General features: G+C 39.7%; 1 protein-coding gene across 1 annotated transcript; it reads right to left on the bottom strand.

Annotated features, from left to right (window-relative positions):
* Positions 1-3,169: 3,169 nt before the first annotated feature.
* On the bottom strand, positions 3,170-14,099 carry LOC130222069 (gastrula zinc finger protein XlCGF57.1-like). The gene is made up of 2 exons (XM_056454691.1): positions 13,956-14,099; positions 3,170-6,527 (listed from the first exon to the last, which is right to left on the bottom strand). Exons 1-2 carry the CDS (start codon positions 14,044-14,046, stop codon positions 4,723-4,725), a joined length of 1,896 nt encoding a protein of 631 aa, XP_056310666.1. The 5' UTR covers positions 14,047-14,099; the 3' UTR covers positions 3,170-4,722.
* Positions 14,100-15,727: the final 1,628 nt, after the last annotated feature.

Genomic DNA, 15,727 nt, shown 5'->3' with positions numbered 1-15,727 from the left:
CAGAACTCCTCGAAATGACAAGACAGAGCCCATTTATACAAGAGGGACTAGTCCACAATAAACAAGAAGGGGGAGACAAAAACAGACAATTTACAACAAAAAACTAAGCCAAATATCTAATTACAAATATAAAAAATTGTAAAAAAAAATCAAAATAAAAAGCAAAACTAAACATAAATCTGAAGAAACAAACATTGCAAATCATTAATAAACTTAAACTAAACATCAGCTCTCCCTCCAAGCCATTAAGCCAATGGTATCGGCAGGCGGAACCAAAAGATGGCAATTGGCGGCATGACGGCCCTTTAGTATGTCAGACCACACCCGGAAACTCCATTCCTCATCGGCACTGCAGCACGGTAACTTAAACTCAAAGAAAACTAAATTAACAAAACACACAGTAGAGATAACTAATTTTGTGTGCACCCAAAATAGTAGTGAATGTACTGTGAACAATAAAGAAAAATATCGAGAAACAGAAACGTGTATGTGTCTTATCTAAACCAAATATGAAAGAAACGAAATGTATAAACAATAACTCAATTTAACTTAACCAATAAACAATCTTAAATGAATGTGTATAATGCACTGTGTGTGTGTGCGTGCATGCCTCACTCTTAATGTGTGGCCACCACACTGGCCATCACAATGCGGAATGGGAAGGGGCGTGGCTGTGGTTAGGGTGAAGGGGGCAGTGTGAAAGAAATGTGAGTAGGAAGAGTAGAATGTTGGGGAGGGTTAGTAATGGAGGTGGTGTGCTTGGTGAACAGATGTAGAGGAGAAAAAGGTGGGGATACTGGAAGAGGGAAAATGAGTAAGGAGAGGAAGAACTGGGCAGAAATAAGCTGGGCTGAAGAGTGAGGGAGGTAGGAAGGGAGAGAGAATTGAGGAGGGTTAAGGGTGGAAGGGATGGCTGGAAGAGTAGGGCTGGAGTTTTCACTGAAATGTGGAGCTGGAGCCCAAGTGAGGAAGTGAGGGATGATGATCTTGCGGAGGCATATGAAGAAGCTGGAGAAGGTGGGTGGCGATTTGGAGTGACAGGAGATGGAGATTGCATGCGGCGTTGGGTCCTTGCTGAAGTAGAGTGGATAGGCCTTCGGCCTCTTATTGGAGCCTCGGTATTGAGTCGGCTTCCAGGCTGAGCATGGTGTTGTCGAGCCGGGGCTGGTGTTTCTGGGAGAGCTGAGATTTCATTCCTGTCCATGTTGCTGTTGATGATGTGAGAGTAGTTTTGATGCTGCTGTTTTGTTATTTCCGCTGTTGTTGTATTGCTGCTGCTGTTGTTGTTGGTTTGTCGTAGTCAGATGAAGGAAATGGAATTGTTAATGGGTTGTAGAGAGATGTTGAACTTTAGAAGCTTGTGAAGAAGCTGGAGCAGTCCTGTCAAGAGCTTTCTTCGGAAAACGAAGATAAGGGTATGACTTTTTGCTAAGCTTCTTATGGTGAGTTTGGATTAATCTGATTGGCTAACTAATAATTGTAGATGAGAGCAATATATTGCAATTTATTTGCAATACATTTGTGTAAATGAAGAACTAGTATCAGAAACATTAGTTGTCTTGTAACATTTGATGTAAGATTGTAACAAACTTACAAGATATTTTACCACATGAAATTACCAAGCAGTCTGTTAATGACTTACACTGAGCATAATGGTACGGGGCGTGGGCCTGCCATCCATGGCAACGGCTCATTGGAAGACAGCGCCATTGGGATGGGCCAAACCAGATCACTTAAAAACCTTACGCAACAGTAAAACTTTGCTTTTCGCATTAGCTTGCTCATGGTCACTGCTGCTCTCTGCCCCCTCTCGCCTTGCTCTCAGACACTGCACGCAATCGGGTCACAAAGTATTGTCCATGCACCTCTTAAAGTTTAGAAATCGATGAAACTGCAAAAAACTTCTGCAAACCGACTCTTAGCAGAGTCTGTCACCCCGGTAACCCAGGACAACTTCCACTCACAAGCGAGTGAATCCCAAGGACGTCAATGAAGCTGAGTCACCAACCAATCAGGAACGCTGTGTTTCATCGAGGCCAGTCAGCGAAGGAAACTTATACAAATGTTGTCTCTTGCTGATCTGGTGCAAATTGATCTGAAGCAGTTAAAGATAAGCCAAATCTCTGCTTTTGTGGTTTCTCATGTGTGATTCAAAGATTAGTAAGAAGGGCTAAAATTAATTCGGGACGGGACGGGAACTCATTTTGCACAAGCTCCAGAATTGAGAACCACTGCTCTGAGGTACTCAAAATAACAAACTATCATACTCAAAATAAACTGCCTTCCTTAAGTTACTTCTCTACTTCAGGAAATCCCTGTAAAAATTTTTTTACAATATTTAAAACAGTTTGATAAATTTTTCATTTAATGAAAAACAATAAGCACCCTAGGTTGCATAGGAGTACATTGCATCAGCCAGATGATAAAAAAAAGGGTTGGGGCTTCCTGAGCATTTATTTCATTATTATGGCTTCAATCTCGCGCACTGGTCCATCCCTCTGAGATAGCTCCATCTTGATTTATAGTTGAACAAGCCATCCTACCCCCCCCCCCCTACCCCCCCCACCCCCCCACCCCCACCTTCCACCACCACAATGTCTATCCATCCATCTATTTATTCATTTTATTTTGTAAATGTGTTATTTTTGCGGCTGATCTCTCTGAATTTTACTGACAGAATTTTAGGTGCAGGCTAGGACTGTCTTTGCCATTTGCAGATAACATTGTTCTTTTGGCTTTATAGACGTGGACCTTCAGCCTGCAGTGGGACGGTTTGCTGCTGAGTTAGACATGGCAGGGAGAGAAACAGCACCTCTAAGTCAGAAACCATGATGCTTGACTGGAAAAAGGTGGCCATCTCCAGTTTGAAGGAGAGTCCTTACCCCAAATTGAGTTCAAGTATCTGCGTTTTTTTCACGAGGAATGGAATGTGAGATTCAAAGATGGATCAGTGCAGCGGCAGCAGTAATGCAGGTGATTGTCTGTTGTGGTGAAGGAGCTGAAGCGAAAGGCAATGTTCTCAATTTACCGCTCAATCTAGGTTCCTACTCACACCTATGGTCATGACTGAAAGGACAAGATCTCGGATACAACCGGACACATTTTGCAAAGTGTTATAACCCGCTTGTTTAAGTCGCAACATAAAAGAGAGATGAGCCAACAAAATAGCTTGAATGCTAATTATTTATTATAAAATGTCACTCATAGAACAATCAATCAAAGCAACCAACAAATGTCTAGGGATAATAATGAAGATAAAAAATTAGGATATGATCACAACACTTTAACTACATGATAAAAGTAATGCAAAACTATACCATAAGGTTAAAGAGTCAATGAGATGGCAGGTCTTGACATGAGGACTCCTGAGTAGCCACAGCGTCCTGGGGTAGCTAACACAACAACTTTTATATACCTATTGAGGAGTAATGCAGGCATCCAATCAAGATTTACCACATACTCCAATCTGGAGTCTTGGGATCATCACAGTGTATTAATATTGTAAAACTTAACACCTGTCGCTCTGCCTAAATCAGAAAATATTCATCAAGTTTATATTCTACTCAAAAAAGTAATTGTAGTAAACTAGAAAGAATCTTGAACCTAAAAATAAAGAAACGTTACTAATAAAAGATGCAACACAGGACAATTGAATGGGCTTCCTTAACTTGAGGCCCTGGTATACTGCAAACTAACCATCCTGGAGCTCCAACTTCTTTGATGTGCGGTGTCTTCACAGTGATTTGTTTCTCATTCAGGGATTCAGACAAAGAACATCATCTAAAACAACACTAGCTACATGAATACACTAGAGAGTGGAGTACAAATGTATCCGCACCTGTACAATCACTTGCAAAGAGATTTTAAGCCGCAGAGGTGCTGTTTGCCAGATGTTTATGAAAGTGTTCTTCTCTCAGCCGCCATCGTGTTTATGGTAAATGCGAGGAGCGCAACACATTTACAACCCCACCTACTGCAGTGTAAGACTGCTGGAAAACAGTATACCGTCACTCAGCCTTTTAAAAAATTATTCAGACATAAAACATCCTGTGCACATGTGAAAATGTTTTGCTGCATTTATGTTATGTGTGCAACTTTTTGTCCATGTGTTTCTTAAGCTGCGCCAAATGAGCGAAACTCTGTAGACACAGATCTGTACGGTTTCTCTCCAGTGGGAATCCTCTTCTGTGTTTTCAGATGTGTTCTCTGATTAAACCTCTTGTAACAGTGTGAACACTTGTACGGTCTCTCCAGTGTGAATTGTCTGGTGCAGTTTCAATTTTGGAGCTGTAATAAAAGTCTTCTCACACTCAAGCACATATACTCTTTCACACCAGTGTGGATCTTCATGTGTTTAAGGTCTGAGGAGTTGCTGAAACTCATCTCACACTGAATCTGCGGTCACACTAGAGTTTGAGCATGCAAAATTCTGTTGTACAGCTCTGCGAAAAGGGGCAGGATTAAACAAGATGATTAGACATTTTAAAAAAAGTGAGCCATTGGTCCATATTTTACATTTTGGTCCAGCGAGGTCATGTTTTGATCTTCGATTGGTCTCACACAGTCAAGTGATGTGATTTCGCAGGTCAGAGTTCACCAAGCTTGAACTTTGCAAGGCAGTGAACTGCGAAACTTGATGCAAGAACTTGCGTTTCCGGTCTGACGCATTCCCGTGCGTATGAATGGAAGTCTATGGGGAGAAAAGTCCAGTGTGACCACGGCTTAGGAGCAGGTGAATGATTTCTCTCCAGTGTGGCTCATCATGTGAAGATTAAGGGATGATGATTTGCTAAAACTTCTCCCACACTGAGTGCATGTGAATGGTTTCTCTCCAGTGTGAATCCTCATGTGTTCATTAAGGTTTGATGAGTACTTAAAACTCTTCCCACACTGAGTGCACGTGAAAGGTTTCTCTCCAGTGTGGATCCTCATGTGTTGATTAAGGTTTGATGAGTAGTTAAAACTCTTCCCACACTGAGGGCATGTGAATGGTTTCTCTCCAGTGTGGCTCATCATGTGTAGATTAAGGGATGACGAGCGGATGAAACTCTTCCCACACTGAGTGCAAGTGAATGGTTTCTCTCCGGTGTGGATTCTCATGTGTTCATTAAGGCTTGTTGATTGGCTGAAACTCTTCCCACACAGAGTGCATGTGAATGGTTTCTCTCCAGTGTGGACCCTCATGTGTAGATTAAGGGATGATGATATGCTGAAACTCTTCCCACACTGATTGCATGTGAATGGTTTCTCTCCAGTGTGGATTCTCATGTGTTGATTAAGGTTTGATGGTTGGTTGAAACTCTTCCCACACTGAGTGCATGTGAATGATTTCTCTCCAGTGTGGATTCTCATGTGTTGATTAAGGGATGATGAGCACTTAAAACTCTTACCACACTGGATGCATGTGAATGGTTTCTCTCCAGTGTGGATTCTCATGTGTTGATTAAGGTGTGATGAGCTGTTAAAACTCTTCCCACACTGAGTGCATGTGAATGGTTTCTCTCCAGTGTGGCTCATCATGTGTAGATTAAGGTATGATGATTGGCTGAAACTCTTCCCACACAGAGTGCATGTGAATGGTTTCTCTCCAGTGTGGATCCTCATGTGTAGATTAAAGTTTGCTGATTGGCTGAAATTCTTCCCACACAGAGTGCAGGTGAATGGTTTCTCTCCAGTGTGGATCCTCATGTGTAGATCAAGGGATGATGAGCGGATGAAACTCTTCCCACAATGGGTGCATGTGAATGGTTTCTCTCCAGTGTGGATCCTCATGTGTTGATTAAGGTGTGATGATTGGCTGTAACTCTTCCCACACTGAGTGCATGTGAAGGGTTTCTCTCCAGTGTGGCTCATCATGTGTAGATCAAGGGATGATGAGCGGATGAAACTCTTCCCACAATGGGTGCATGTGAATGGTTTCTCTCCAGTGTGAATCCTCTTGTGTAAATTAAAGGATGATGATTGGATGAAACTCTTCCCACACAGAGTGCATGTGAATGGTTTCTCTCCAGTGTGAATCATCTTGTGTAGATTAAGGGATGATGATTGGCTGAAACTCTTCCCACACTGAGTGCAAGTGAATGGTTTCTCTCCAGTGTGGATCCTCATGTGACTATTAAGGGATGATGATGTGCTGAAACTCTTCCCACAATGAGTGCATGTGAATGGTTTCTCTCCAGTGTGGATCCTCATGTGACTATTAAGGGATGATGATTGGCTGAAACTTTTCCCACACTGAGTGCATGTGAAAGATTTCTCTCCAGTGTGGATTTTTTTGTGTTTGTTAAGGGCTGATATTTGGCTGAAAGTCTTCGCACATTGGGTGCATGTGAATGGTTTCTCTCCAGTGTGGATCCTCATGTGAATTTTAAGACTGCTTTGTCTTCCAAAACTCTTTCCACACTGAGTGCAGGTGAAACAATTCTTGTCTCTCCTTTTCAAAATACCATCAGTCTGTAATTGACTTTTTTCGTCAATTTTGACATGATGTTTCTCCTCTTTAATCCCTTTATTCTCTTCAATTAAGTCTGAAATAAATAAAACATTAGTTTACATTAAGTCTTAAAAACTCTCTTCAAAAGCTAAAAATTGAAAAGACACTGGAAACATTGGCTACACACTGAAATTTTGAGGCACATTAAATGTAAAATAACAATAGTTCCAGAACCCACAATAGTTGATTAATACACCAGATCAGGCTGACAATATCCGTGATAAGGTGGATTGACTGAAAGGAGACTGCTTCGATGCTGCTTTTAGTGATGTTATAACGTTCTATAGGTAGGGCTGGGTATCGAGTTCAATACTTTTTAAGCACCGACCGAATCGTCTCGATACTATCGAGTATCAAAAAAATAATTTTCGTTCGGTACCAAATTTGATACCCAAGGGTATAATCTTGTCAACGTCAGTGAGCTAGAAAACCTGCATCCTTAACATGCCCGGATCAAACGCTGGTGATTGGCTGCGGCGAGGCTGTCTTGAAAATCAAGTTATGGCAGTTACGCCCACTCGCACAGAGTCAAATGTCAAATTGTCAAACAGACATACAAAATCAGTTAACTTTTAGCACTTCTTGCTTGTGTACCGTTAAAGTTACGTTTAAGGCTCCGTTTACACTGCCAGTTAAATGAGACCCAATTCCGATTTTTTGCTCATATGTGACATCTGTTCTATGGCCGTGTAAACAGAAAAAAACGCATGCATTCGGATATTCAGCGATCGGTTTCAGGTCTCCTTCATATGTGGAAATAAATCAGATATAAAATGGATATGTGATAATACGACTGTCATGTACACAGGCAGATCGGATTTATTGAGGCGTTCTGTTCTGATCATCATTAAACTTGTGACAATGTGGTGCTTCTCCGCGGTTTAATGATGTAGAAGGAAGAGCGTGTGTGGAAATTCCGACGCAGTAAACAACAACAACAGAGGAAACATGGAGAAAAGTGGTCAGTCGCCACAATTTGCTCCCACCAGACCTGAGATCTCTCTCGTACCCACACATTCCTCTGAATGGCGGAGGACATCATACAGCATATTAACCATAATCAAAAGCTGCGATGACGGCCCTTTCCCACCTCCTCCGCCTCAAAATCATTTTAAAGTTGGGCGAACTTCGTGTTGTAACTTTAGCCTTTTATCGCTATTAATACACTCACTGCGGGCTACACATAGAACAACTTTATTCTCTCCAACAACACCAGTGCGCACACAGGCAAAGGCTACATCTTCAACTACACACACACATCAGGGCCATGCCATTACGTAAACTGAGTGGAGGTAAATCTAGACTCAACCATTTACTACTTATACTACGCTTCGCATATTTCGCAGAACTATAAACAAGACGGTTTCTTTCATCGTGTCTAGTGTGGCACAGATGCTAGAAACCACGTTTATGCATGCATCGTAAATTGTACAGCAAGTGTAAAGACATGAATTGGATATGGGTCACAATTAAAAGAACGTGTAAACGGACAGACAAAAAAATCTGACATAGGCAACAAATCAGAATTCTGTATCAAGACCTGACAGTGTAAACGGAGCCTAAGTTTGTGCGGGGTAAATTTATTAATCTTTTTTTGGACCTAATGTATGCTGTGCAACGTTGTGACCTGTTTCGATGGCTTTAAATGCCTAGCTAAGTTAATACTAAAATACTTTAAGGTTAACAGTAAATGATGAAGTTTACCTCTCATTAAACTTATCTTATTTAAATGTCCTTACCCTTGGCTGCATTAACAGTTTAATGCATTAGTTTAATTTATATATATATAAATTACTATCAAGATGGCGCCGATGACGATGGCAGCCTCCGTGTCGTACTCTGCAGTAGTGTTTGTGTTTTTGTTAGTTTGTCCTGTCTCGAGTCATATTCCTACAATTAGTTTCACCAGAGACGAATTGTTGGACATTCGGGCACATACACCACCGAATATTTTTCCATACCTGGATTTATCTGATGTTCTGTTGGACATCGTAGTCAGCGGAGCCGCGGTGCTACTCAAACGCTTTCAAGCGCGCAGACGAGGAAAGCGTGCAGGCGCGCTTGTGAAACTCAGACAGCACGGATTTCGGACCGCGCTGCCTAGCATCCATCTGGCAAATCTCCGCTCTCTACCCAACAAAATAGACGAACTCATTCTGCTCTCTCAGACAAACAGGGATTTTCTGCATTCAGCTGCTCTGTGTTTCACGGAAACCTGGCTGAACGACACCATACCGGACAACGCGCTTCACCTACCGGGCTATCAGCTGTTCAGAGCGGATCGCGATGAAGAATCAACGTGGAAATCACGCGGTGGCGGGACGTGCTTTTACATCAATGAAAGGTGGTGTACAGATGTAACAGTTTTGAAGAAGATGTGCTGTCCAGATCTCGAAGCACTGTTTATTAACTATAAGCCTTTTTATTCCCCGCGCGAGTTCTGCTCGTTCATCCTCGTCAGTGTTTACATTCCTCCGCACGCGCACACGAGCCTGGCGATACAGAAACTAGCTGATCAGATCACGGTGATCGAGCAACAAAACCCGGACTCTGTTTTAATCATTCTCGGGGATTTTAACAAAGCAAAACTGTCCCGTGAACTGCCAAAATATAGACAGCATGTTACATGTCCCACAAGAGACAGCAATATACTGGATCACTGCTATACTACAATAAAGGATGCGTACCGCTCCGTCCAACGAGCAGCTACGGGACACTCTGACCATTGTTTGATTCATCTCATTCCAACCTACAGGCAGAAACTGAAAACAGCCAAACCTGTATTAAGATCTGTGAAAAGATGGACTAACGAAACAGAGCGGGATCTACAAGCCTGTTTCGACCTCACTGACTGGAGTGTTTTTGAAGCTGCTGCCAACAATCTGGATGAGCTCACAGAGACTGTAACATCTTATATCAGTTTCTGTGAAGACGTGTGCATTCCTACCAGGACTCAACTCACATACAACAACGACAAACCATGGTTCACTGTAAAACTCAGACAGCTACGTCAGGCCAAGGAGGTTGCTTACAGGAATGGGGATAGGGCCTTGTATAAGCAGGCCAAATACACACTAGAAAATGAGATCAGAGTCGCAAAAAGGAACTATTCTGAGAAACTAAGGAGTCAGTTCTCTTCCAGCGACTCAGCATCTGTGTGGAAAAGTCTGAAAAACATCACAAACTACAAGACACCATCCCCCAGCACTGTAGACAATGAACGACTTGCAAATGACCTGAATGAGTTTTACTGCCGGTTTGAAAAAACCCCTCACACCCACTCTGAACTGCTCTTCACGCCACCATTAACACCTACACCACCCCCCGCCTCCCCCATACCTGCACTACAGTTTAATGAAGATGAGGTGCGCCAGGTCTTCCGGAAACAGAAGAGGAAAAAAGCACTAGGCCCAGATTTTATAACACCAGCCTGTTTAAAATCCTGTGCTGACCAACTAGCCCCCATCTTCTTCACCCTGATCTTCAACAGATCACTGGAGCTGTGTGAAGTGCCCTCCTGCCTCAAACGCTCCACCATCATCCCCATCCCAAAGAAACGCAAACTTACAGGACTAAATGACTACAGACCGGTGGCACTAACATCTGTGGTCATGAAGTCCTTTGAAAAACTGATGCTGGCCCACCTGAAGGACATCACTGAACCCCCACTGGACTCTCTTCAGTTTGCCTACAGAGCAAACAGGTCTGTGGATGATGCAGTAAATATGGGACTGCATTATGTTCTGCAACACCTAGACAGACCAGGGACCTATGTGAGGATCTTGTTTGTTGACTTCAGCTCGACGTTTAACACTATCATCCCAAAACTTCTCCTGCCCAAATTAACTCAGCTCTCTGTGCCCACCTCTGTCTGTCAGTGGATCAACAGCTTCCTAACGGACAGGCAGCAGCTGGTGAAGCTGGGAAAATTCTCATCTAGCATCCGCACAATCAGCACTGGCGCCCCCCAGGGGTGTGTCCTCTCCCCACTGCTCTTCTCCCTGTACACGAATGACTGCACATCAAAAGACTCCTCTGTGAAGCTCTTGAAGTTTGCAGACGACACCACACTTATTGGCCTCATTCAGGACGGTGACGAGTCTGCTTACAGACAGGAGGTTAAGGAGTTGGCTGTCTGGTGTAGCCACAACAACCTGGAGCTCAACACGCTCAAAACAGTGGAGATGATAGTGGACTTCAGGAGAAACCCCCCTGCTCTACCCCCACTAAGCATCATGGACAGCATTGTGGCAGCAGTGGAGTCATTCAGGTTCCTGGGCACCACCATCTCTCAGGACCTGAAGTGGGACACTCACATTGACTCCATTGTCAAAAAAGCTCAACAGAGGCTGTACTTTCTTCATCAGTTGAGGAAGTTTAACCTCCCAAAGGAGCTGCTGAAACAGTTCTACACCTCCATCATTGAACCAGTCATCTTCACATCAATAACTGTCTGGTTTAGCTCAGCTACTAAATACGACCTCCAAAGACTACGTAGAATAGTTCGGACTGCTGAGCGAATCACTGGTACAACCCTTTCTACTCCCCAAGAACTGTACTTATCCAGAGCGAGCAGAAGGGCTGCCAAAATCACTCTGGACCCCTCACACCCAGCACACTGCCTCTTTGAACTTTTACCTTCTGGTCGACGCTACAGAGCACTGCGCACCAGAACAGCCCGACACAGAAACAGTTTCTTCCCTCAGTACACTTTTATACACATATACACTTATTTAACAACACACTTTACATACCATACCAATTGCACATAACAGCTGCACATATAACGTTGTATATAGTAATAAACATGTACATACACTTGTCTTCTTACACTTGTACTACGTACTTCTATTTTTTTAAATATATTTATTATCTGTTTTTTGTCCTGTCTCTGTAATCCTGTTGCACTGTAGAAGCTCTGTCACGAAAACAAATTCCTAGTATGTGTGAACATACCTGGCAATAAAGCTCTTTCTGATTCTGATATATATATATATATATATATATATATATATATATATATATATATATATATATATAATGTATTTATCTTTATAAATGTTCTCTGTCATTTTAATAAAAGCAAACTAACTTTTATTTTACAACTATTATTTGTATTGCAGACTATAATTATCTCAGTGTTTGCTTGCTTAGGTGATGTTTGCCAAGTTTTGCAAGTAAACTCCACAAAAACATGTTGCTCTCCATGAACTATATGGGTGATTCTATAGTTGCACGTACATTTAGTGACCAAAGCCATCCTTTTTTCAGCTTTAAAAAAAATTGTTACATTGTTACATTTTTGATTATTTATTGTAATTGTTTATTTACTTTGAATATTTATTTATTTATTCAAGATTAAATTACCAAAAATTCTTGATGTCCGAATTAGTGAGTTATTTTCCCATCATGTATCATTGCGCAATAAAAAAAAAAAAAAAATTAAGCAATATTTTACATTTCAAATGTTTAAACTGTAAACTGTCAATACGATTACCACAATTACAAAAGGAAAACTGAATATTTCATTAAATTACACACTGGACAATTTAAAAATATTTTAATCCTGATGTCAGTGTCATGTGATCTTTGCAGTTATAGCGAGTAGAATGTTTGGCTAAAAAGTTGTAAAACTGTAAATTGTTACTGTCAATTCAGTTACAATTTAGTAACTATGTATTAGGATGTTTCTTGCTATGATTTATTGTTATTTCTACACTGTAAAAAAAAAAAATCTGTACCATAACAGTAAAATGACTGTATATTTTAACAGATTTTTTCCGTACTACACGTATTACGGGTGTTTTTCCGTTTATATACATTTTCGAATTGCATTATGGGAAGGGAATCGCAGCTCAGACTGCGTTTGATGAACACCAAGACGTAGTTCTTCCTGTTTTCCGCTGGTATGTACGGTAAATAAAACATATCACAATATTTTAGTTAAAAGACTGCTTTATTACCTTTTTATCGTTATTTCAAATGATTATTGTCTTGTCTAAACCGGCCATGGACAGTACAACAGTGAATTACGTTTAATATTGTTAATAAGATCAGACTTTTTTCATTAAGGTAAAACTGAACTGTAAGTGGTTAAATGTAATTCAAACAAGCATTTACCTAATGATTTTTTACATTTTTACGCGTTTTCCTCATCAGTAAACATGCTATCTGTTCATTTACAGTTCTTTGTCCATATTTTTCTAAACTGCCGTGCACGAAGTGACGTCCCAGCGGTCCCACTCCTCTGCACGCCCTCTGCTCTGCACCTGCCTGAGTCTGACTGGATTAACAGTTAATCCCAGTACATTTTACGGAATATTTTTTTTTGAGTGTACATGTTAGTAAATTCATCCATAACAGAGCTAACAAACAATATATAAAAATCTTTTTATTCCCTAAACTTAAAACATTAAATCATTAATGATTGGCGAAAGCTGAATTATAAAAACTAAATATGCTTTCAATAAGATACTGGAAAAAATTGCTGTTTTTAAAGAGTTTCAATCCTGAACTTTTTGAAATGTAAAATATACATGCAATATAATTACCCATATTGCTAATGGATATAATAATCTTCGCTATAACTGTAGTGTTGTCACGATGCTGGAATTTACAACTTTAAGAGAATCCCTTCAAAAAATATCAACATTCGATACTATTTTTTATATTCTGTGATTTAAAAAAATCTTAATATTATTATTTAATGCACCAGAGCCAATGTTGACATCAGTTTTTTTTATAACTAACAAACTAATTTTTGAATAGCACATCTTTGCATATTAGCCTACTTGTTAGTGGTAGAAAGCTAATTCATTACCATTTATAGCATATCAAAAACAATTTTTTCAGCATTTATTTCGCATATAACATTTTTTAAATTGACACACATATGGCATTTTGCATGCTTTATCATAGCGCTCTGTGTGTGTGTGCGTTGACCTGCTCCCTGAAAAATCTTGAATTATCAAAATTTATTCTATTCATTATTGAACCCTGAATTTTCAATATTGCATTACACTACCGTTAAGCACAACATTGAACAGTAACGGTTTAAGATATCTTGTGTGTGTTTTTGACGTTTTTCCCTTATCCGCCTAAAAGTCAATAATAACAGAGATCACATATGATAATTTGAGAGATTTAATCGGAAAGAAGGACAACACGCCAAACGACAGCACTTTACACGGCTTTCGTATTTAATTAATCGAGTCAGTGATATTGAAAGGAGTTCAGTTACTAACCTCTCGATATTGTTTACAGATGAGGACACGGAGCAGCACGTGTCAAGAGAAGAGAGCGCGTTTAGAAAGACCAAAGCGAAAGCAAGATTATGTGTGGATATGTATCAAAATATTGACACTCAGGGCTGCAAGATGGATTTAATTTAGTATTCTTATTATTAAAATATATCTGAATGAGGATCAAATGACTGAGTTGGTCTTTGAGAATGAAAATCAACCTGTTTGCTCCTGCAGATCTTCCTGTTTGACTGTGAATGTTTCTTCAATCTTCACATCTTCACTCTCCTCTTTAATAAACGCCATCTTCATAACAGTGTGGAGATCAGTCGCTTCAGCAGGAGTTTTTCTCTGAGTTTGGACACTTTATCCTGTTTAAAATGAACAAAACAATGAACAGAAACAAAATAACTTCTCTTCAACACTTGATTCAACAGTTTCTTTATATGAGAATAATTAACACAAGATGAAAGAAACACGAAATCAAAAACAAATCATTGAGGTAAAGTTGGTTTTATATTCGCACATTTGTTCAGTGACAACTTGTGACATGGTTCCTGTATTGTTTACCATGGTACTTTTGAGTCTGAAATCTCATCCAAGTAGGACTTGAAAACAACATTACTATTTATTTGACTGTGAACAATGTTGTATTTTGATAAGATGATTTCCCTGTTTAGAATTAGCAAATAATTATATAAAAAAGTTATATTCAGTTAGTTTAGGAGAAAGTCTGAATGTGCGAAAATAAAACCAACTTTACCTCAATAAAGAAATCAGGTCTGAGCTAGAAACAATAGCCACAAATGAGCAGATTAAAACAATCTTACTCCATTTCTTATATATAGTGATGTATACATAGAATGAACTGACAGTATGCTACTAAATAAATTAAACCTTCATTAAAACATTTATTATACACATTTCTGTTACTTTAATCAAACAATAGCCCTCGATTACTTTGAGTAAAATAGTACTACATTGTATAAAGGGTAAATAATATTGTCAACAACAGGTACATATTTTGCAGCGGAGGGAAAACCTGAAACTTTAATCAATCGCTTTATATCTGTAAAAGCTTTAAAACAAACCTTTCTCCACTTGAATCACATCGCTGGAGCAGCGCAGCCTTATGACGTCACACGCCACGCCAAAATAAAAGTCTTTTTTGTTTAGCTTTTTTGCCACTGGCAGTTATGACTTATTGATACATTTCTCCCTCGTTTTCCACTTTACACAACAGATCTGCTATCTCTCACACAGAAACAGATATTCAGTATTTAAAGTTGATCAAAACCTTTAATCTAAACATTTTTAAGACAATTTTAAAAAACGTTTTAGGGTCATTTTATCACTATAAAGTGCCCTTGAGACATCAAAATAAAAAAAAAAAAAGTTTGAGATTTTTGACATGACCACATAGTTGTTGTATTAATTAGACCTTAGGCTGTAAGAAATGAATGTTGGTCAAGCTCCTGCACTTTTTACAAATAATCTGCAAGCAGAAAAACAGGAAACAAACCTCAAATTGTGTCAATCCTGTCATGAACAAATTCAAAGTAGTGTAAGTATACTTTCATTGCAGTGTGATTATAACATGTATATTTTCAGAAAGGTCATGTGTCCCTTTACCAACCCAACTTTATAGATTATGGAAAAAGTCTATTTATAATAATGAAATTATGGACAAAACATTTTTCCAATAAAATATGCAATCAGTGCACATACTTTTCTAAATAAAACCCAAGATCTAAAATATTTTGTCAAGATTTCAGATCATATTAACTGGCCCTTATTGGTTAATTAAAAAATCACACAAGATGTTTTGCTGAGGTTATAAATAATTTGAAAAACAACAGGTACAACAAGAAACATTAAAGGGTTCATATAAAAGGGTTGTAAACGTTTTCAAGAATTCAACTTCTGTTTTCACTAACACTGCAAACCACTGAGCCACCATGCCGCCCGCCTCTTCTGGTATCAATTAGGTTTT

Source organism: Danio aesculapii, chromosome 4 (genome assembly GCF_903798145.1).
Source record: "Danio aesculapii chromosome 4, fDanAes4.1, whole genome shotgun sequence".
In the NCBI taxonomy this organism is placed as follows: Eukaryota; Metazoa; Chordata; class Actinopteri; order Cypriniformes; family Danionidae; genus Danio; species Danio aesculapii.
Note: the sequence above shows the minus strand (reverse complement) of the source record. Positions and strands in the feature narration are given on the sequence as shown.